A 24,660-nucleotide genomic window follows, 5' to 3' on the forward strand; every position below is an offset into this window, starting at 1 on the left:
GAGGGACCGTTCGGTCGCTTCGTCGCCAGATACTGGCTTACGCGTAAGATATCGACATCATGGGTAGAAACAGACAATCTGTGGAACAAAATCTAGGGCTACACATTAGTGAATAAAAAAATGTTGGAAACTGATGTCTTCGAGATTTATTAAACGTAGATTTTCTTTTTAGAGACAATGTTAAGTTGGATCATTTCGTCCGATGATGATTTTATTTTTTAGAGATTACAAACACCGCCCTTGGCCAAATAATAGTTGAATTATGGTTAGGTTAAGTGCCCAGCTGAATGTCAAACTCAGTCCTTGCAAAGCTTATACTTTGTAGTCTTTTTATAATGCTCCCTTTTGGGAATTGGGTTTGAATCTGCGGGTCTTCTTTTTATTTTCCATCTGATAGTTATACTATTTATAGCAACTCTCCTTAATTATTTGTATTTCAAACAAACTTCATGTTTTGTATAGCATAAATTCCCATTAAAATATCTTAATATTTTGGACACCTTTCGAACCTTAGGGGGCTAAGGAATAACATTTAGGAACGAATGCGTTAGGGTGGTCCTCATTATTTTTAATAATAAAGTGACGTAAAATCAAATTTTGAATGAATTCAAAATAATTATTTTGATGCGATACTTGAAAGGACAAAAAGAAGCAGATAAGACAAGCGAACAATTAGTTAGAGCAGGGGATTTTTTCAAATCAATTTTGAAATATTCAAAGATAAAACAATTATTATTATTATTATTGTAATATCAACCGTCATATATACATTTTACTTTCTTTTTTATTAAAAGACTTGAAGTCGAGTTCGTCAATCAATTTTTTACTTTCACAGAAGCTATCGAATATTCATTTTGTAATTTGATTATCAAATTAAATATGTACATCCCATAAGATTTTGTTCTTTAATTAACTTGTCTCAGTTATGAAAATGTTTTCAAGACTTAAATTTATTCTGAAAAAAATTTATAAATGAAAGGAAAATTTCTTGTTATTAAAAGCTATTCGTATTCAATGATTTTCAGATAACCGATAACCTTTCGAAAAACAAAAATATATTTTTCCACTCCCACGGATGTAAAATCTAAGCCCTGTGAGTCCTGAACCATTTTATTATTAGGTGCATCTAATAAAATAAAAATACAATTTTGAAAAACAAACCAAATTGTATAGACATGAATTATATACTTGTACAAAAAACAAGGGATCACAAATGTTTGGATACATAACGGCAATAGTCACCAGTGACATCTGAAATACTGATAATGAACAATATTGAAAGAAGGGTAACGTCCGGTCGCACGAACTTGGTTGAATAACTATGATGAATTTATATATAAAATAAAAATCGTTTTTATTAATGTTTTTTAAAAATTATTTTTTTTTCGCTTAATATAAATTCTTATGAGATGACTTACGAGCCTTCATTTCATACTTTATGCGAAGTTTTGTAAAATCATGAATGTTTTACTTTTAATTTTCTTATATTATGTAGTTTTCCAGGATGTTTCAAAAACTTGCTGTTGTACAAATGAAAAACTTCATTTAAAACGAGATGGCAAAAATGATGTAGTGATTTATTCAGGTTTATGTGGAACACTTACAACTATTGATAATTTTTAAACAATTTTATAGATTATAAATTTGGGAACACTTTTTAATGAATTTACATAGTCTTAAAGGTAGGTCTTCTTTCGAATTTGATTTGGTTATAACTCAAACATTTGACGAAATAGAATCTGAAGTAGGATTTTAACTGAGGACATCAAAATCTTCAGACTAATGTAATTTTATTTATTAGTTACAAGAATTTGTCGGCCATAGATGGATGTAAAACACTTGGTGACTATAAGTTTAATTAAACAATTAAAATAATTTTTACAATTTACAAAACGTGAGTTTGTTTTTATAAATTATAAATATTTCTAAAATGAGACTACTGACGCCCTTGGAGTTGATATTAATTTGAAGAGGTTCATAAACTTCAATCTAATATAGTTGTTATCTCAAAAACTCGTTAATTTTGTTTAAGTTTTCAGCAGAACAATAACTTATTAATTTAATATTTGTTTAATAATATTTTCTTGTTATATAAATTTTAATTTTGTCATGCCGAATCCTTTATGAATTGTAACAAATTTAAACATACCAAAATGTTTTGTGTTATTTTACTCTCTTAAGTCAGGTGCTACACGTGTTCATGGCGATTACAACACATTTTACTAACATGCCAAATTCATAACTGACCAAGAGGTATTGTTATACACAACAAACTTTTGAAATACCTGGCTTTAGCATTATTTTTATGTTTAGATAACAATTTAGTAACAAGAACAAAACTTCCTTTCAAATCGTTTCGCCTTTTTCTGTTGAAAACCATTTTATCAAAAATGGCTAAGCGTTTTTTTAGATATTTGAAAAACGGATGAAATCTAACAACTTATGAAGATTTAAAGTATATTTTAGGAAATAATATAAGTTTTTTAACTGAAGAGGAAGGAAAGGGATTATAGATTTGGATAACCACCACGGAATTTATTGAAAAACAATCTACTTCATAAATTTAGATTGCCCCAAAAAGCCTTATACCTATATGTTTTTTTCATTTTTATTTTTTTTTTTCAAGAACTAAGGAACGGATTTCAATAATTTTGTTCTGCATAAGCCCTCATATAGTTTAAATAATATTTGATGATTAAAAATTCCATCAAAAGATGCTTGAAGGATTTAAACAATTTCAATTAAATTTTTTAATTTCTTATTTTGTTGTCAAGAGGATTTGTTTTCTTCGCAAAATGAGATTGAGATGATAGATTTGTTGGAACTACAAAAAAGCAAACTTAAACATATTTATTTTTTAAAACAAGGTTTTCTTTTGTTGGTTATTTGATTATAAAATTTAAACAAAAAATCAAATTGTAGTTCTCAAGTTACCACTCGAAAGCTACAAGCATGGATTACATCCCATCATATTTTTTTTTACAAATCCAAAACATTGCTACTAAACTATTCTATCTATAGCAAGAAAAAAGTACATACAAAACAAAAAAGTATCTTCCTGCACCGTGCAGCAACAATGTTTATTCAACATGATGCCTCTCCTAAAACACTTGATTTGATTATTGTTAAAGAAAAAAAAATTCGTATCTTTGAATTTCAGCAGTAGGTATGCCTTCGACTTCTATATAAGCCCTTGTTCTGGTGGCAATCCAATGACTTACTTTCCAATTACCGCTTCTCGTGGCATGACCAACGGATCAGACCCAGGCAAAGTGTTATAGTTTTTTCGTTTTCATTTTCGAATATATAAAAATATAAATAATCCCCCGAAAATATCCTGTTTAAAAAAGGAAAGTAAAGTGTAAAATTTTAAGAAAAGCTTTAATAGCAACATTATGGAAAAATATTTGTGAGGATTTAAAAAATAGAAACAAAAAATGAAGAACATTTTATTCAATTTTAGAATAAGGATGTGGTCGCGGGAACCCAATTCTCGGATAATTCTCTTTAGTGGAATTCTTTGTTGTTTGATTGCTGTAAATGGATTAAATGCAGGTGAGCTTATTTTTTTTAAATACAGTGCATACAAAAATTGAGTGTATTCAAAAATAAGTGATTTCGTGTGCGTTGTTTAAATTGTTGATAGTATTATAAATAAAAGTCCTTGACATGAAAATAAAAAAAAAATGATCCTTAAGGAATTTGAGTTCTTTTTGGAAATTTTGAGTTTCCTTTTTATAAGAAATACTTCAAACAAAAGTCGAAAACTATAAAATCAAAATGTCTTTAATATCCGTGTGAAAGTCTAAGAACGATATTATTGAGTTTCTTCGAATATTGTTTTACGACAAAACAAGTTTAAAAATTGTTTTGAGTTTTTAGCTTTACAAAAGTTTAATATCATTTGGAAATAGTTTTTGAATAATAATAATTTCATTGAAACAATTTAATAAAATTAGTTTTGCTGTTAAACTAGTTTTGAAGAAACTCAATAATATATGGGCGTACGTTTAATAAATTGTTGACCCAATCTTGAGTAACAATAACGACAGCAAAAAATTAAATAAATTAACTTAACAAATGAACAGCATTACATCCGGCACATGCATAGTTTGGTCGATTTGTTTTTTTTTTACTGTGCCTTATGAAACTCACCCTCGCTTATTATATAAAGTAAGTACTCCTAATTGTATCTTTTATGATGTAGGTACTCAAAACACAGTAAGAATATATTTCAGTTTAAACAAACCAATAAACAAACAGAATTGAACATTACACGCACTGCAATCTGAAATCGTAGCATACAAAACTATATAACGAAACCAGAAAATATTATATGTTTCTTACGTTTTATGCATTACACTATGTATTGTACAACGTTCCAATATTTTTCTATATTAAAAAAATAGCAAAACCAGAAAGTTGAAATAAAACATTATTGCCGGTCTTGAAAAAGATACATTCATATTTTTGAAAAATATACTGGAATGTGATCCGCACTGATAACTTCCCATCTGTGCCCATGTATCGATTTTTCTAAAACTTTAACAACATTTGAATAACAATATTTTATGTAAGATTAAAAATTTAAGTCAATATATTTCTTTGTTTTCATAATACTTGAGTCGAAAACTATTTTTTAACGACAACCAATTATTATCAATTTTAGCAGCGCAGTTTTTGAAATTCTGTATTTATCATAAAAAAAATACCGATTGAATTTTTACAAGAACAAGAACAATTTGGAAGTCAATACCTTCATCTATTCTCGAGATATTCGAATCCAACGTTAATTTTTACCACTTTTGCGTAGTATTTTTGGAGTTAATTTTTATAAACAAAGTTGAAAGTTGGATTTTTTTAAATATTAAAAACAATATTTTTAATAAGATCGAAATCAATTTTTACCAACTTTTAGTAATGTTGCTTTTTAAAACCCTATTAATTTTCTTTAGTTAAATAGTTCCATAGTTTCCCGAACGTACGGTCCTACGGATGCACGCAGACATCTAGAGAAATTTCTACATTTTAACAAATCTACAAATCGGACCAATTACAATAAATTCCTATGGGAAGTTAAAAATATATATTAGAATCAAGTTAAAAAGTATTGGGACCATTAAATAGTTAAAAGTGGAAAATAACTAAAATACAACTTAAGTACATGCTAGAATAATTTCTTATTAAAAAAAGACTGTTAACACATTGGTTACACTGTACCACGAAAAAACTAACAGAAAAAAAGAATCGATTCGATAATTTGACTCAAATTTTGTCTTGAAAGATTCCTAACTTTCAAGAAATCCCAGGTGCACAGCTAAGCCAATTTATCTTTATTTAAAAAAAGTCTAATAATCCAGGAATATAAATGTACCTCCTGTACCTAGAAATTACTTGACAGAATCTCATCACGCTTATCAAATTGACCCGGTCCATGTATGGCCAGCTGCACAGTATTTCCTTCAATCAGTTTCATCGTGCAAGTTACCAAGGGCTCTTATTCTTATCTACTTTACGTTAGTAGATAAGATGTCGTTGATGTTTTGTATGTGATTTAAAAAAAAAATATTCATGCCTCGAACAGTACAACACTCATCACATGATAATGTGATAGTTGTAAAGACACATACAATTCTCAGCATCAAATCCCTCTTCTTAGGGGTCAACAGAGTTCTTAAGAGATACGGTCGGCAGCCCGGCTGATGCTGCGCGTTGTGGCAGAGTGGCGATGTCGGCGCGGCGGCGGCTGCGGCAGCAACTCTAAAGTAGGTATAATAAATTGAAAATGAAAACAACATTCAACTTGGACTTGAATATATGTTGCTGTGATTGGTCTCCGAACCGGGAGTCTAGAATTTACTTAAAAGTCATAGTATATTTTTAATAAATTAAATTAGCTGAGTTCATCATTTTTTATCAGCAGAGCCTGGACTTTAAAATTTAAGTTCAGGGTTTAGGTTGTTTATTGAACTATGCATTTTAGAGTTTTTAAGATAATGATTTGAATTTGATTAACCTTTTGAATGTGTGACTATTCTTGAACCTCATTTTTTTTTAATGTTAAAAGGATATGGTGGTTGTTTTAAGTTGTAAAAATGGATTACATTTTAAAATTACTAATGCATAATATTCTCTTTTCTTCATTGCAGAAAAATGTAAAACCGGATGTCCAAAATGTAAGTATTCATATTTCTTGAGAGATACCAAGATTTACATCCTAAATAGGCTATCCTTAAATAAAATCATGTAATCGTGAATAAAAGAACGGCAAGTTGTTATAATTTCATATATTGTTTGAGGACGAGATTCAAGACATGCCAGCAAGTAACAGTTACAGTTGTTCACCATTTAAAGTGAACGCACATCAAAGCGCTCTGCAGTGACGGAAAACTTGATTGGATATTGGTGGCCACAAAAAAAAATATATTAACTGGCATGTTTGGTGGAGTCACTATCGCAAAATTTAAAACAACCTATTGTTAAGGTTTTAACAATTAACTAGTTAACAATTTGCTAAACTCCAACATTTTGAAACTTTTTGTTTTGGTTATTAGTGTATTGCTATTTGCCTTTTACTCTTAAACTGACCTATTAATTGGAACTCGCAACTGTTGACCGGACTCTTCCATCTACTGCTCTTATAAGAACATGGTTTTAGCAAATTTCTCAGTTATGAGTACCGTGATTTTAACTTTAGCAAATTGTAATAGATAGTAAGATGTTAAGATCCTTTAAATCACCTTTTAAACTTTTAAAGTAAAACTAATTAATTTTTTTTAAATTTTGCGCCATTATCATTATTATTTTAAAACTGTTTTTTTTTTTTTAATATTGTATTGCTTTTTTTCCACGTTCTTAAATTTTTTCTTGAAGAAAGTGTTGAATTGATTGGTACCTTTTGTTCTGAAAAGAAGGATATTTATATTTATTTTCTTTTATGTTAATTACTCAAAATTAAGTAAATACCATCAACATCCTATACTAATTTCTTGTTGATTATATTCAAATTTCAGCTGATTCTGGCCTACTGAAGTATGTACCAGGTAACGTTTACGAATACAGTATTGAAAGTTTGATGACTGTCGGTATCGATGCCAATGATGCCGAAGAAATCGCTCTTAAATTATCCGGCCATGCTAAGTTATATGCCGAAGGTAACTGCGGCTATACTTTGCAAATGGAAAGAATGTCTGTGAGCGCTGTTAAGGAATCCATAGAGAAACAAATAATACAAAATCTAAACAAGCCAATTAAATTCACCATGGTCAGTGGAGAATTGCAACCAGAAATTTGTTCCGAAAGTAGCGATAATGCTGCTTCGTTGAATATTAAGCGTGGTATAATTTCTCTTTTGCAAGCAGCTGATAAACCTCACGAAACCGACGTTTTCGGAGTTTGCCCAACTTTAACATCGGTTTCTAAAGCTGGTTCAAGTGAAATAATAACGAAAGTTCGTAACTTGAATGCCTGTAGCTATCGGGAAAAAATATCTAATGGTTTAATCAATGGTGTAGTTAACAGTAAAGCCGGAATTAAATCAACTGCTTTACTAAAATCTGATTATTCTAAAGAATTAAAACTTAACAACGGAATTCCTGAAAACATTCAATTAGTTGAGGAGTACAAATTAGCACCGATGTCAAATGGAGCTGGGGTTTCAAAAGCTAAAGTAAAGACAACACTTCGATTGGGAAACGTGGGACGGGCCAATGCCCCTCCTTGTAATGGAGAGCCGGCTTCTATCATTTTTGAACCACCAACGGCTCCAGTGGCTAAGAATATTGGAACTTTGAAGAAAGTTTTTACCAATACTGTTAATTTAGTCAACGAGCATGTCCAAGGTGATGCTGCGAAACATTTTACAGAGTTGATTCGTTTGATGCGTTCTTCGGATGTTGATACGCTTATTGAACTCTCAGTGGTGCCACATGTTAACAAAGTTCTGGCACGAAAGGTTTACCTAGATGCACTTTTCCGTGTAGGAACATCAAATTCTGTTAAGGCAATTGTTCGTCAGATTTCGAAGTTTTCCGAAAACGAAAAGAAATTGGCTTTCATGTCATTTAACTTGGTACAATCAATTGAAAAAGACGCTCTTAACCAAGCAGCTGTAAGTGTTTTAAAGGAGCCCTTTATTGTAGCTAAGATAATAATTTAAGTTTCAATTGTTTTCTATTTTCAGACTCTCTTGAATCCAAACTCACCAAAAGAAGCCTTTTTAGCTATTGGAAATCTCGTCAATAAGTACTGTAAATTAGGAACCTGTGATCAAAGTGAAGTTAATGTGGTGTCAAAGAAATTCACTGACAGTTTGAAACACTGCAAAGCTAATACAAAGAAAGACGAAGACCGATATGTCAGTATTTTAAAGGGCATTCGTAATACTCACAAGATTGCCGACGCTTCAGCCCAAATCTTGATTGAATGTGCTTCAGCTGATCGATCAGCACGACTTCGCGTAGCCGCTATTCAAGCGTTCACTGCTTCTGCATGTGATGCTGGTTTGCAATCAATGGCTCTTAACATCCTAAAGGATCGCAATGAAGATTCGGAAATTCGTATTGAAGCTTACTTGGCAGCTATTGCTTGCCCAAATGCCCAACTAGCAAACGAAATTGCTGAAATTGTCAACAGTGAACCAGTTTATCAAGTCGGTGGATTTATTACATCAAGTTTGAAGGCTATTCGCGATTCAACTGATCCAACTCGTGAAGCAAGTCGAATTTATCTTGGAAACATCCGTCTAACAAAAAAATTCCCAATCGATTCCAACCGTTACTCATTCAACAGCGAAGTTTCTTATGCTATTGATTCTTTGGGACTTGGTGCCAGTGCCGATTATAGCCTAATTTACTCCCAAAAAGGCTTCTTGCCACGTTCAGCTCGTCTGAATTTGACATCACAAATTTTTGGAACCAATTTCAATGTGCTCGAGGTTAATACTCGTCAAGAGAATCTCGAAGATCTATGGGGACACTACTTCGGACCAAAGGGAGCTTTAAGAACTGACGGACGAAACATTCTCAGTAACCTGGTAAACAAATCGCGCCCAAAGCGTTCTATAGTCGATGATGCAGAAAAACTATCGCAGAAATACAATACCTATGGAAGCAAAGTAAACAAAGACATCAATTTGGACATGGCCGTACGTCTCTTTGGATCTGAAATGTTCTTCCTTAGTTTGGGTGATGACATCCCACAAACTGTTGAGGAAATTATGACCAAATTCTCTCAGTCATATGACAATGTAAAGAACGGCTTGAAAAATTTCGAACACGAATACGCTTGCCATTCGCTTTTCCTTGATACCGAATTCGTCTATCCCACAGGTATGGGTATTCCATTGGAACTCGCTGCCCAAGGAACCTCAGCCTCAAAACTAAGTATTGCCACCGAAGTTGACATTGACGCAATTCTTGCAAAACCACAAGAGGCCAAATATCGCATCAAATTTGTACCAAGCGTGGATGTTAGCGTCAATGCGCAATTCCGATTCAATGCTCTGGTTTTGGCAGCAGGTCTGCAAACAGCAAGCAGCCTTCATTCCTCTGTAGGTGAAGAAGAAACATTCGAATTTACAAACGGTGGTCATGGTTTTAATCTTGACGTTGTTTTCCCACGTGAAAGCCTTGAATTGATTGATCTTAAACACAATGTTGATTTTGTTGTCGCTGAACAAGATAAGGAAACTAAAGTTGTGCCATTGAAACCAAAGAAGAGGAGAAACGCTCCAAAAGAGATATGTTTCGATCAATTGAATTATATTGGTATGACTATTTGCTTCACATCGGTAGATTCTAGCGATGCAGCTGAACTTTCTTTTACCCAACCGAAGCACATAGCTCTGAGGCTGCAAACTGAAAAAAAGATCAATATTGTAGGTTCATATGATAAGAAACCTAACGCGTTCCTGTGGAAATTGAAGTATTCTACTCCTGGGTCTCAAATTCCTCATAATACTGAATTAAATGTTGAAGCGATGGGCTCTTCGCCAAAGTCCTTCATCCGTGCCTCACTTGAACACCCTGAAATACGTTTAAGTGCTGAAGCTGGACTTCTTAACAACGAACAGGAAATTTTGCTCTATGGTCAATATGATGTGAATGGCGATAAGAACGAACAAAAAATTGGTCTCACTAAAAACGGCAACGAATACCGTCCTTTGATTGAAGTAACGACAAGCAAAGGTGTAAGCAATGAAATTAATGGAATCCACGCCGAAGGTCGTATTATCCGACAGGAAAATGGAAATAATGTCCGTTTCACTTTTGATAATTTCCAAATTATTACCAAAGACAACGCTCGTACAATAATCAATGGCTGGGCTGATATGAAGCCATTTAAAAGCGAGCTTAAGATCCGGTTGGGAAAAGAAGAGTATGTCATTAAATCTCATTTCTCACTGGAAAACGGATATTCTGCTGGAATGTTTGTTCAAGAAAAGAACTCTCCCCACAGCAACGGTGCAAGCATTGACTTGCAACTTGTACCAAACTCATTGAGTGATAATATTGTAGTAGCCATTGCTGATTATAAATTTGAAATGCAAAACCAGTTCGATTACTCTCGCAAGGAAAATAAAGATCTCGAAGAAATGAAATTCAAGAACCAACTCAAACTTAACCAAGGTAGTGCCCTTATTCTTCAGGGAACACTAAACGGCGAAGTTCGACCAAAGCTCGTACAGTTTGCAATTGAGGCAGCCAGAGGACAGAGTAAAGCTTCACTTGACTACCATTTTGCTGCAGACAAACGTGCTTCTGGTGACTACAGTCTCGACGTTAATGCCAAACTAAACCAACATTACATCGATCTAAAGTCACGATCCGATATTAAGGGAGTACACTATGTGATCGAAAACAGCCTAACCACGAGCTGGGGAACTAAGTTGACAGCGAAAGGTGAAGTTGGACAAAGGATGTCATCTCAAGACGCATACATTGATCTACAAGGAACTTTTATTTTCACTCCAAAGGATAAACAAGGCAATTGGTTGCTAAAGGTTCTTGGTACAGCCGATAAAACAAGCTGTGACTTTAAACTTGTCCGTGACAGCGGTGAAATCACTTTCAATGGTGAATCAAATCATCCCCAAGATAAAATCACAAATGGAAAACTCAATTTGCAAGTGAAAGACCAACTTGTTGCTAAAGCTGATTTTAAAATCAACAAAGGTGGTAAAGGAGAATTGACTGCTATTGTGAATCTGAAAAAGGCCCAGAGAAAAATTAATATTGACTCAAAATTCAACATTGCCACACCTAAATACGATATTGAAACAACTATTGGCTATGACAACGATAAAAAAATCTATGTCAAAACCGAAAATGTTATGGACAAGACGAAGACCTCAACTAAAACTTTGGTAGACATCAACGGTGATAAATATTTGCTTGAAGGAAATGCTGCCACGAAAGGTGAAAAGGCTATGAATGGAGAAGTAGAAGGAATGTTAAGTCTCACCATGCCAAATGGTCGTCAATTTGATGGTCAAATATCTCGAAAAATCACAACAGCCAAAACTGGTATTGCTCATGGATCAATGACTGCTTCGATTGGTGATAAATTGCCAAACAATGAACGTCGTTCCATTGAAGTGAGTTCGAATCTCGAAAAGTATAATAAAAAAACAAACGAATATGTTGCAAGCCATAATATCGTGTACACCAATTTTGCTGGAAAGAAACTCGATGCGGTTCAAAAAATCAAACATTTACTCCAAGGTAACTTTAAGTCCCTTGATTGTAGTTTAAAACTCGGAGGGGAGTTGCTTACAGCTCCAATTGATGTATCATTAATTATTGACGAGTACTGCCCTAAACACGCTATTTTCCGTGTTTCGGGAAAATATGGCGACCAGATCAATGCAAATGTGAATGGAAATTATGATCTAGGTGCACGTGATAAGCCAGCATCTTATGAATTGCAAATAAATGTTGCAGCACCACAAACCAATTTAAAGGCATACAGCTTAGCCACCAGTGGCAAATACCTTCGCCCCGAAACAGAAAACGGTGTTCGTTCTATTGAACTTCATTTTGATCAGCGTGCTGGCGATAAGTCAATGAAAATCAATACCTTTGCAAGGGGAAACAGTAACCACGGCACTTACAGTCTTGATCTTGCAAGCAGCAATTTGCAAGCCCCACTTAAACTCGACGGCAGTTTCAGCACTGAATCTCAAGGTAAGGGAACTGGTAAATCAAAATACAACTTGAATTTTTCACATGGTGAAAATGCTATTAAGTCTGGCTTAGATGTAAACTATGTTGAATCCAACTCAGCCATTATTCATTTGATTCACGATTCCACATGGTCTGGATCTCAAAATAAAGTCGATCTAGTGGTTCGCTTATCAAAAGTTGACGATACTGCCGAAGTGAAGAGTGATTTACAATTTAATGGTCAGAAGTACAGTTTGGAAAGCCAGATTTTCACCAACGAACATAAAAAGGGAGCTACCATCAAGGTTATTTTACCCCAAAAGACTACAACTGTTAGTGCAATTATAGAAAAACTTGGTGAACTTAAGGGAAAAGTTGTCATTAAGATCGATAACCTTGCTGATTTAGACTACGAACAAACCTTGGAAGCTAACCTAAATGCAGTTGATGATTTCTATATTACCTCTAACACCAATTCCAAAAAATTGAAAATCGATGATTATAGCGTAGATATCCGAGCTCAAGCAAACTCAGGAGGCAAAGGTGTGGAAATCAATGTCAAGAATGCAAAGAGTGTTATCATATCTGGATCTGCAACATATATAGTAAAGCATGAAAAGACCAAGACCATAATCGAGGGTCAAGGACAAATCCAGTATTACCAAAAGACTAACAATGCCAATTTCAAGATAATCCATCAATTATATGATATTGCAACAGACAAGGAAATTGGCAGTTCATTGACCTTCAATGGAACCTTTGGTCCTAAGAATGCAGTATCAACCCTAAAGATGACCAATAAGAACTTCCATGTAAAACTGTCAGTGTGCGAAGAAAAGAAGCAGTGCACCAATGTTGAAGTAAGGTCGATCATTACAACCGATTCAAATGACATTACTTCTGCCCAACACGATCTAATGGTATTGATTGACCTCCGCGAATTGGGTTATCCTCACGAATTCGAATTACAATCGAAGAGCAGCCGAAAGGGTCTTAAGTTCAACCATGAAATAGAGAGTAACATCATCTCGAACAGCAATATTAAATACCAATTGGTGGCTAGTATCACTCCTTCATTAAGCAAAGTTCAAGTTAAACTACCAAGCCGAGAGATCCTTATTGAGACCGAACACATTTTGCCAGAGAACATTTTAGGACACTATCAGAGCTCAGCTACTTTCTATTCCGATCGTTTGAATAAACCCAACGATATAACTAAGCTTGTTGCCATTGCTACCTTAAGTGGTGTTGAAAAGGTTGCCATTAACGCAAAGGCAGCAATCCGCTTTGAAAATCCAAATATTAGAACTTTATCGGTGTCGGGCCAGGCCGATGCTAACTATGAACAGCGAACACTAAGTTGTGAAGCTGTTTTCGATATTTTCAAGACACCCGAGCAAAAGATTATAGCCAGCAGCAATATTAAAGACACAAATCCCGACAAAGGACATGGATATAATATTACAACTGAAAATGTCTTCAAGAGTTCAGGTCTTGGCTTCCAATATGAGGCAAGTGCGCATTCAGCCTTATCCACGGACCGAATGGAATTCAGCTCAGGATACAATGTACAAAGTGGCATTGCAGATATTAAGTCTAGTGGTTTAATTTCCGGTAGCAAGGATCGACTTGAAGTTATTCTAACTGCCATGAATGAACAATTAGTGAACTTAGTAGCAGAGTACAATAGTAATAAGCATCTTACAAAAGTAAACGGTAACTTCCAACTTCTATCATTGAAACCTTTGACATTGGCTGCTGAAATAGATCAAGACACTGCCAAGGTATCACTTAATAGAGCTGGATTGATTGACGCCACGGCTGACATCAAATTAGGAAAGGAGGCTAAGATCACCGTTAACAGTGCAAACAAGAAACTTATTAGTGGACGTATTGGTCTAGACTCGTCACACTTTTTGGTTTCAACATTTGAGAGCAACCGAGATGACATCAAGGTATTCTTGGTAAGTTTTAAAATGTTGTTTATTTTGTAAAAATGTGTAGGGACATATTCTTACATTATTTTTATTTTTGTTTTCAGAAATCCGTAGAAGAAACAATTGCTGAGGACACGAAATCCGCCACTGAACATTTAAAGAAACGATTCCAAAAGATTCGGGAAACACTCGATCATCAAACAGAACTGCTAAAGAATAGTGCTCCCGATTTTAGTGCGCTTCAAGCAAGCTTAGAAGAAAATGTTAATGCCATCCTTAAAGATCTCGAAAATGATCCTGCTATTCAACAAATAATTCAAAACTATCACCAATATTACGAGACAGCAAAGAAATTGTACCATGATATGTCAAAGACTGTTATCGAAGCTTACAAACAAACCTATAATTCTGTTAAGGAATTACTGACAAAGATCCAAGCATTAGTAAAAGATACTATTTTACCGATTTGGGAAGAATTCGCAAAGAAATTAACTGCTTTGCTGGGTGACTTGCAAGTGGAAGTTGTTAAATTTATCACAACACAACTTGAACAGGCACTCAAGAGCTTAAGCTCGGTTGAGGCTGATTTGAAGGCCCTAACCAAGCCGATATATGAAGCTCTTAAGCCAATCGCTGATAGTTTACAAGAACTCGTTAAAACTATGTCTAAAGATTTCGAAGATCTTCTAAAGGATCTTAAGGAATACTTGGCAAAATTGCCAACTTTTGATGCTCTTCGCAACGAGATCAAGAAGAAATTAGCCGAATTAAAGACCGTAGATGAAATTCTTAGCTTCTTGCGTAATATTATCGATCAATTGAGCAGTTTCTCGGCTAGCAATGAATCCACTGAATTGGCAAAGAAAATTTACGATTATATTGAAGCCAAATTGCGTGGTACCCAAGTGAATGACATTAAATCTCTCGAAGGAATCCTCAATGCTATTCTCAACGTTTTGAGTTCGGTTTGGAAACGCTGGACAGACATTAAAGCCCCAACAGTTAACTTGTTAGCCCCCCTTCCAATTTCATTAGAGTTTCTTAAAAATCTGCCCACATGGATCTCATTCCGATTTAGTTTAATCAACTACTTAATTAACGAAAATGTCGATTTGCTTGGAGATTGGGCTGATTTCTTCAAGGAACCATTTAACATGTGGTCTCCATTTGATTTGCACGGTCATATTGCCGATGGCAAGAATGTATTTACTTTCGATGGACGGCAATTTGCATTCCAAGGTTCCTGTAAATATGTGATTGCCCAAGATGCTGATTCAAATGACTTCAGCGTTATTGGACAATTTAAGGACGGAAAACTCAAATCAATGACATTGATCGATTCGAAGAATTTCGTTGAAATCTCTGACAATGGAGCACTCAAACATAACGGCAAGCCAGCTGAATATCCTGTACATGCATCAAATGTCCATGCTTGGAGACGATACTACACAATCCGAATGAGGAACGAAAATGGAGTCGAAGTAACTTGTACCGCTGACTTAAAGGTTTGTCATGTGACAGTCGACGCCTTCTACACTAGCAAGATGCGTGGATTATTAGGAAATGGAAACGCTGAACCCTACGACGATTTCATCAATGTTGAAGGAAAAATCGCAGAAAATCGTGCAGAATTTGTCAACGCTTACGGAGTTGGAAATTGCCCAGCAATATCGGCTCCAGAAGTGGCTAACTTGGAACGCGACCCGATTTGCTCAGAAATTTTCTCCTACGATTCTTATATGTTTTTGGCCTTCCTGTTGAAGGATCCAACACCGTTCCGTAAAGCCTGTGATGAAGCTGTTGTAGCTAGTCCGGATAACAAAGAAGAGATAGCTTGCAACATTGCTTTGACTTATGCCTCGGCTGCTTTGCTAGATGATATTGCTGTTGCGTTACCAGAACGATGCTTAAAATGCAGCGGTGCAGCTGGCCAACGTGAAATCAATGAAGAATTCACCACCAAAATCCCAACAACCAAAGCCGATATTGTATTTGTCGTAGATTTGGGCTCTAGCAAAAATGTCATCGACAATTTAGTCACCCCTGCCATATCAGAAATACGTTCCCAATTGAAAACTCGCGGCATGACTGACGTCCAAATTGTCGTAGTTGCATTCAGTGATGATCAATTATATCCAGCTTTATTGACCAGCAATGGTGGTAAAATCAATTTCAGTGGCAAACTCAATTCTGTCACCCTTAATGGACCAAGCAGACCTGAACCTTTGGATCTAGGAATCGGAGTTGTAAATGATGTCCTGAAATGGCTCGATAAACTTGAAAATGCAATTAAAGAACAATCCGATGAAGCGGCCTTCAATCTTGCAATGGAATACCCATTCCGTGCTGGAGCAGCTCGTTCAATTGTAGCTGTCCGAAGCGATCAACTTGATTACTCCAATATTGTAAGTTACATTTGAATTCGATAAAAATAGCAGAGACATGTTAATATTTAATTTTGTTTAACAGTTCAAGATCTTAAGATCCCATCTTAAAGCTACATTAACAGGATTTGAAGGATCATCTCTACATTTAATTGCACCAGTTAAGGACATAAGTGTTGAAGGTGTTCCGCCAGAAAAATTAGTTGGTGAGTTTTGTACCCTTTTCCTTTTCAAGATCATAAACAAAAATAAATACTAATATTTGTTTTATTAATTAGGATTCAATTCACGCATTGTTGCCACCACAGAAGCCAAAGACGCCAAAAAACGTCAAAAGCTGAAATTCAAAAGCGATATGGGAGTCGATTTCGTGCTCCAAAATAACGGCTGGATATTTGCTGCTCAGAATTTCGAAGCAATCACTTCTGATGACCAAAAGAAGGCCTATGTAAACCAAGTTACTAGCTCCATTGCAGATACTCTTTTCAAAACTGAAATTGTCAGTGAATGCAAATGCACGAGAAACCTTTTACGTGCTGAGCACAAATGCAAGATTGTATCATCCAACTTTGTGCCCAACAAACGACCAAAGGGAGCGTAATCATGTGTGAAATATTAAACCAAAGTTAAAAGTTAAATATATATTCTACACCTTCTTTCAGTTTATTTTGTATTAAGACAGTTAAACCTATAGCTGATTAATTAACGATAAATTTAATGTACAGATAAACAACAAATATGTTCTTAACTGATATTTTATACATACAAATATAATGATTTACTAACGAAAATGTTTTCTTTTAATTAATGATTGAAAAAGTTATACATAGCATCAATTTTTAATTGTCGAAATTATACCAATTATGTATATAACCAATCATAGGAATTTTTTGGAAGGTCGTTTACAAATTTCTCTCACTGAAAAAAATGTCCTGACAAATGTTGAGTGACAGAAATCTGTCATTGGAATTGTGTAAAATTGGAACACAAATCAGTGAAATGATTCGTTTTACTTTTGAATATATGAATGTCTATTTCAATTGATACACTTTTAGAAATGACTAGTGAATCAAGACTTGAACTCAAAACCAACGTCAAAATATTACCATGCGGAAGGATTTTATAAGATTTAAATTACTGAGCACTAAACTTACCATTATCAAACATTGGCAAAACATCCACTGTCTTACCGGTAATCCCAACCCCTTAACGATACCATTTATCCGATCAACGGATTCACTTATCACAAATTCGAGACAAACATCTAATTTCTTTTCACAATTGTGTTCCAATTATTCAAATGACAACAATTTCCATACCATATACTATCTAATATATAAAATTCTCCTGTCACAGTGTTAGTTGCCATACTCCTCCGAAACGGCTTAACCAATTTCAATGAAATTTTGCCCATGCATGCTGTAGGTCTGAGAATAGGTTTTTATTTATTTTTTATATTCCTAAGTGCTATTGTTTAATTGCATCAACATCGTACATGGTGCAAGAATCTTACGATAGTACTCAGTGGCGCTATGTACAATGAAGAATTGATTAATTGATCTTTGCATTATCATTGCCAAATTATCGCTTAGTCATTTCGGTATGTATTCACCAAATTGAAATGCATTTGATTTAATAGACATTAGACCCTGAATTGAATCGTGAACTACAATAAAATACTGTAGAAATGACAGAGATTAGGGGCCGTTCAAGTATTACGTAAGCACTATGAGGGGGTGGGGGGTTTTTGTTTTGCTTATTTTGGATGACATGGGGGTAGAGGAGTCTAGATGATGATTACGTCATCGGTAGTTAGTTAGTTGATATTTCTGTTTTATTTTAGTTTATTTTATTTTATAGTTTTAAAATATAACATTTATGCTCAAGACTCAACACTTGGTTGTAAACAGGAAAAGCTAGTCCTAACTCTGTTTTATGACTTCGGACACTTGAGTCATACAAAGGACTTTTTCTTTAATAAGTTTTGGTACTCTATCCTTAGAGTACTGCATGTGTTTATTTACAATTATTTCGAACATTTTAGCCAGTTCTGGACGACTCTCTGAAGTGTAAGGACGTTTTCTCTAAGTGCAATTCGACTTTTGAATAAAGACAACTGAGTTATATTTTTGAATACAAATTCGACTTATTTATTGATTATTTCTTGATCACCCTTCCATAACTTCCAACAGGTAGTTATTTACTTTTTTACACGAATGGTATCCCTCACATTGTCTATGCTTGAAAACTGATAGGAAAGTTAGACCTGTAAGAGTCGCTGCTCGTCGTGCTAATGAACTGATGTGTATTATTCAAAATTTAGAGCACCATGATGTTGAATGGCTTGATGAGAACGACGTAGACATTCCAAAATCGGATGAAAGTGAGCAGACTCACAACACTGAGCAGCAATCCAAGCAATCCAATGTCATCGAAAACTTAGAATCATGGATCCGGGTTTCATTGACTGAAGACTGTTAATTTGGATTTAATATGTGTACCAAAAATTTAAAATAAGTTTGTTATGTTCGTAAGATTATAATATTTTTGTCACTTACTCTATGTTAAATACTGTATCAGTAAATCTAATCTCTATTCTAAATCTATTTTCTTATTTTTAAAATTATAATTAATATAACATTATAATTATAATATAAAGAAAATACATTTTTAATTGAAAAATGTTTACGTAAGCATGGGGGGAGGGGGTAAGAGCTTTGCTTACTTTTGCTGACAAGTGGGATGGGGGGGTAAATAATTGTAATAAATCTGCTTACGTAATATTTGAACGGCCCCTTATTGGTCGCAATGTCCCACTAATGAATGAAAAATAAAAAATATTTCCGACCACATCATGCTCGCAGTTTTGGAAGGACAAGTAGGATCCTTTTTTTTTTTTGATGCACCAGGTGGAACTGGCAAAACATTCCTTATTTCGCTAATTCTTGCTGAAATACGGTCAAATAATGGTATCGCATTGGCTGTTGCATCTTTTGGCATTGCGCCAACTTTATTGGATGGAGGCAGAACAGCTCAGTATTTAAACCTAGACGCGTTGCGCAATATATATAAAAAAAAAAAACAATTATCCAGTGCTGAAACAGTGTAAAATTATCATCTGGGATGAATACACTATGGCACACAAACATTCGCTTAAGGCGCATTCTCAAAACAACTGTTAGATATAGGCAACAGACGAAAAGTTACTACAGATGAAACTAGTTGCATAAAATTACCGTCAATTTCTCTAAGATTGTTGATTCACAAGATGCTCTTATTGACCAGATATTTCCGATGCACACAGACAATACACAAATCATGAGTGGCTGGCAGAAAGAGCAATTTTAGCAGAAAAAAATTGGAAGTCAATTAATTAAATCTCAAGACACAACATTTGTTACCAGGAGACTTGGTGTCATACAAATCTATTGATACAGTTTGTGATGCTACCGAAGCTGTAAATTATCCAACTAAGTTTTTGAAATCATCAAAAGTTTGTTTGTTGGTTTGTTATTTTAATATTTGGTCGCTGTTTACAGTGCTCATCCTTACACACTTAGTATAAGTTTTTTATTTCTATTGAAATATTCCCTAGAAATTATTTATATGACAACACAAAGTTTGTCGGGTCAGCTAGTATACTATAAAACAAAAAATACCGAAAATATTTGTGAACAATGTTTTTGTGAAGAAACTATATCTCTTATTTAGTTTGAAGCTTTCTTAAACAAAACCAAATGCAAAACTCCTGGTAGTGATAAAATTAACTATCCAATGCTGAAAAACTTACCATTTGATGTAAAATTAAGACTTATTAAAATATACAAATAAGTAAGTAAGTAAACTATACAATAACATATCCCTTATTTTTTCTCTTCCAAAATTATGGAAAAAGTCATTGAAAACGACTGATGTGGTTCTATGAAAGAAGTAAACTTTTATCTACGACGCACATCTTAACATAGATCAATATTTACTCGTCTCCTCATTCCTTGCAAAATGGTATACCCCAGGGATCCACATTATCGGCAGTTTTATTTATTATCGCCTTCGAAGATCTTTCGACTATAGTAAATGAATACATTTACATTTTAAGTAAAGTCATTTGATTCAGGATCTAGACTTCCATTACAAAAATGTGATAATGTTAAAATTGAAAATGTAAATAACCTTAATATCCTAGGATTAGTATTTAATAATATATATAGATGGAAGGAACATTGTTTAAATTAAAAAAAAAGCCTGGCCTCAACACATTTACACTATCTCATACAATGTTAATATGAAGTAAAAACAACTCGAAGAATAGTTCAATCAAGCTACCACCAAGGAGTTAGAAGATGCACAACGCTTTTCCTACAACATCACTCAAAAATATTATTGCGGAATCAGGTCTGCCGCCCTCTGCTGAGCAATGTTTCCAACAAATCATCTCGAATCTAGTTGTAAGACTGACATTCTTCAAAAAGTCAGTTATCGATAAAGACATCCATCAAGTTATAGATCTAAAGTGCAAGAAACATATTCCATCTGCTTTAAAAACATTTCCCGACAAAGCTCTAGAAATGGAAATACCAACAAAAACTGCAACAAAATCAACTTTATCAGATTCTTCATGAAATATAAAAGCTGATTCATTTCTATTGAGTCTCGCTAACTTCATTAAAACAAATACAAGCATTGCAGTATACGAATCACTTTTCTCAACTATCTCATCAGATATTTATTGACTATTGGATCCAAATCAAAAGGTAATGCATCGTTTGCTGTTACATTTGAAGATGGCCAAACCCTCAACCCTCTAGTTTTACCGCAAAAGCTTCTGCTGTTCTGCAAGCAACCAAATCTATAACAAATCCTGAAAACAGTTAAAAATCCAAACAACAATTCAGATCTTATTTCCGCAATTAGGAACAAAATAATAATAATCAAGCCAAATAAAATAAAACTAATGTAGACTCGAGGCCATGCTGATATACGTGAAAACGAGGAGGCTGATAAAGTAGCAACTTCTACCCACAAATTACCAGTGTATAAATTCAATATATAAACCTGAAAATTAAAATACTAAACACCTCTAGAAGAAAACAAGAAATCGAATTGAGCCTTTACCACGATTATTACAAAATAATCCTACTTTCAATACAATTCAAACGTTTCAAAGCCCTTCATTCATAAACACATTCTAAACAAAAACAATCCTTCGATATGCACCTGCAATACAACCATAAGTTTAACTCACTTCCTCGAAAACTGTCAATAATCGAAACCCGTTCAATCTTCAAGAATATATCGATCCATGACGTATTAAAAAACCTCCCAGCTCAAATATTGAAAATGAAAATAAACAAATTTATTAACAAGCGGAGCCAATAGCCCTCGCAGCTAGGCTTTCTCCTAATGTATGAACAATTTAAATTACTAGCTATTAAATTATAGTAATAATAATTTTTTAATATGAAGTCTAACTGTTATGATCCAAATTCAGACCGAACTCTAGAATCCTGGCTAGCAGTTTGGAAAACATCTTATCATAGACAAAATGTATATATGGTTGGTATGTATATATTTTTTTTTAATAAGGATTCCAAGAACGATAGTACATAATAGGATTAAAACATAAACTAAATATCTTTAATTACAAAAAATTAACTTTTCTTATATTCTATCCGCTCGACTTTGACTTCATCTCCAATCAATTGGTACACATATGTGACAACAGTTGTACTTTGTATGTCCATGAGAAGAAATGACGGAATGACGGATCTTTAAAGAGAATTAAAACAATTTATAGACGGGAATTGTTTTTAAAGAAATAGGTGATTAAAAATAATTGTCAATAGATAGGCGTTTCAAAACAGATAACGAGTAAGTTGTTTAAGAAATGTTTGTGCTCAAATCTTTGACTTGGTGTGATTGTTTTTTTCAATAGGGTAAATAGTTTCACGAGTTAAAATAAACTTACGTATCCAAGGGATTGAATGCTCCCGTTGCTGAACCTGGATTGATATAAAACTTATTGCCATGCTCGTAGGCTTCAAACTTATGAGTATGTCCCGAAATAAGTATGTCAACATCTAGTTGACGTTGAATCAGTGCTAAAGCTTCCGGATCTCCTCTTGGAACAACCTATTTTTTATTTCTATAAGTTTAAGTTCTTTTAGAATCATTTGTTAATAATTTTACCTGATGTCCATGTGATAGTCCAATACGGAATTGCCCAACAGTGACAATTTTTTGTTCTGGATAGTTGAGATTCTACAAACAAAAATATATACCAACTCCAACAAAACATATAAGAATTATGGTTGAAATACATTACCTCATCAAAATCGCCACGGACAATATGAACATCATTAGCCAAAGTTTTTAAATAATCAAATGATTCCTTGGTGCATAAGTTCCCAGTACATAGAATATGATGAATCCTTCCCGGTACAAGAAGTTTCTTAAATTTCGGTGGCAAGCTACTGCATCGATGCGGTATGTGTAAATCGCCAAGAACTAAAACCAACTGTTTCCCCATATTACCTATTTATTTATTCTAATACTGATTTATGCACTGTGAATAATCCACTTACCATATCGGCTAACTTTTTTTGAAGGGCGTTTAGAGTGTTTTTAGAGAAATGCTATGAGGATTATCTGAATCTGGAATCACAACGAACCGAAATATAGTGAGATGTGAGAAATTGCAATAGAAATTAATTAATTTTGTGTTTGTCAAATATTAGATCTGTTTGTGGACACGAAGACGGCAACTTATCTTAGAACATGTAGTGCGTTCCTTAACTTAGCCATTTAAGTTTGTTGGTTTTCCACAACTTAAACTTACCGACAAGGTTGTCAAAAATTGTGTATGATATAATGGTTTTTAATGGCTTTTATAATTTTAGAGGCTGTTCTATATAAAACCTTACCCAAAAATATAACAAAAACAGAATATGAGTATGTGCGTATTTCGGTAGTGAAAAGTCATCACAGATCTTTTATAATTCTATCTTTTATTTATAAAATTCTGCTATGATGCATTGTTCCCACAGCTCTTAAACTTGATTTGTATTTGAAAGTACCGTTTTACCTTTATGACTTTAGAGAACAATGGAGTTTTCCATAGGTACAATAATTTATTTGTTCTTGATCCGATCTGTAACCGTAAAACAAAATTCGCAAAAGAACTAGTTTGAGTATTTTTGGTCAGAAGTTTGAAAACAACATTTTTATGCCTCGATTTCTCAAGAATTCTCAATCACACAATTCAAAAAGAATTTCGAAGCAAATTGCTAGATGATAATTAATAGAAAAATGTGTTTAAATTTCATTCTCCTGTTCTGTGAATTGTCAATTTGTCTGAGAAAATTCTCATAAATCTTACAAAACGTAAATTGGACTAATAGAAATGTTTCTATGTTATGTGTTTGCGCATTTGTTTATTTTATTACCTATATGTGAAATCCAACAACACTTACTACACAGTGTGTTATTTTTTTTTCAAGTAATAACCATATAACGGATTATATGGTTTTGTTTTGACAGTTCGTTTTTTTAGATCGATGCTTTTACCCGATTTCAGATTTTTCAATATAGAATTTTCGCTTTAATCTAGTAGTTCGAATTATAACCATAATTTATTTGTATTATTAGTAATTCATTACTAACTAAAAATCTATATTAGTTTCTTGATTTTTTAACATTGACACCCTTGAATAAAAAATATGTATAGTATTACCAAAAAAGTCCTTATAATTTAAATTGAACGATTTGGGGTAGCCTTTAATCGAAATGTCATCTTTATTTTAAAATCCATTTCTATTTCATTTTATTCTTACAAAATAAGTAAACATTTCTAGTGATTTAACTATATGGCAACCTTGGAAAATGGATAGAATTATACCAACACTTTAATTTGACACTTCACCAATATTATTCATCTTTAAATTTGCATTCGGAATAAATTTTCGCAGTGGACTAGTTTGAAGTTTTAAACGTACAATGGCCTGTTTCTTTTTAAGCTCAGGGTAAAAAAAAAAAAAAACAAAATACAAATCTTTTTTTGACAGTTCTGTTCTTTGCTCTGAGCTTAAAATTAAAACGCCTTATAATATGCAAAGTTGACATTAGAAAAATCATTAACATACTATAGTATAGAATGTCAATGATAAAAATACATGGGGG

General features: G+C 33.7%; 2 protein-coding genes across 3 annotated transcripts; one reads left to right on the plus strand and one right to left on the minus strand.

The window, feature by feature from the left end:
* The first annotated feature begins 3,219 nt into the window (after positions 1 to 3,219).
* LOC129953374 (apolipophorins) lies at positions 3,220 to 17,276 on the plus strand. The gene is made up of 8 exons (XM_056066518.1): positions 3,220 to 3,348; positions 3,462 to 3,555; positions 6,150 to 6,176; positions 7,014 to 8,110; positions 8,183 to 14,128; positions 14,206 to 16,506; positions 16,571 to 16,691; positions 16,764 to 17,276. Exons 2-8 carry the CDS (start codon positions 3,471 to 3,473, stop codon positions 17,084 to 17,086), a joined length of 9,900 nt encoding a protein of 3,299 aa, XP_055922493.1. The 5' UTR covers positions 3,220 to 3,348; positions 3,462 to 3,470; the 3' UTR covers positions 17,087 to 17,276.
* Positions 17,277 to 22,034: 4,758 nt separating this feature from the next.
* Positions 22,035 to 23,223, minus strand: LOC129953289 (vacuolar protein sorting-associated protein 29). 2 transcript variants are annotated; one of them, XM_056066330.1, is made up of 5 exons: positions 23,067 to 23,223; positions 22,808 to 22,999; positions 22,672 to 22,743; positions 22,451 to 22,614; positions 22,035 to 22,251 (listed from the first exon to the last, which is right to left on the minus strand). In XM_056066330.1, exons 1-5 carry the CDS (start codon positions 23,067 to 23,069, stop codon positions 22,134 to 22,136), a joined length of 549 nt encoding a protein of 182 aa, XP_055922305.1. In that variant the 5' UTR covers positions 23,070 to 23,223; the 3' UTR covers positions 22,035 to 22,133. The 2 variants fall into 2 exon arrangements, with proteins under 2 accessions (XP_055922305.1, XP_055922304.1); XM_056066329.1 differs by having other exon boundaries at positions 22,808 to 23,016; positions 23,067 to 23,206.
* Positions 23,224 to 24,660: the final 1,437 nt, after the last annotated feature.

Source organism: Eupeodes corollae, chromosome X, assembly GCF_945859685.1.
Source record: "Eupeodes corollae chromosome X, idEupCoro1.1, whole genome shotgun sequence".
Taxonomy (NCBI): domain Eukaryota; kingdom Metazoa; phylum Arthropoda; class Insecta; order Diptera; family Syrphidae; genus Eupeodes; species Eupeodes corollae.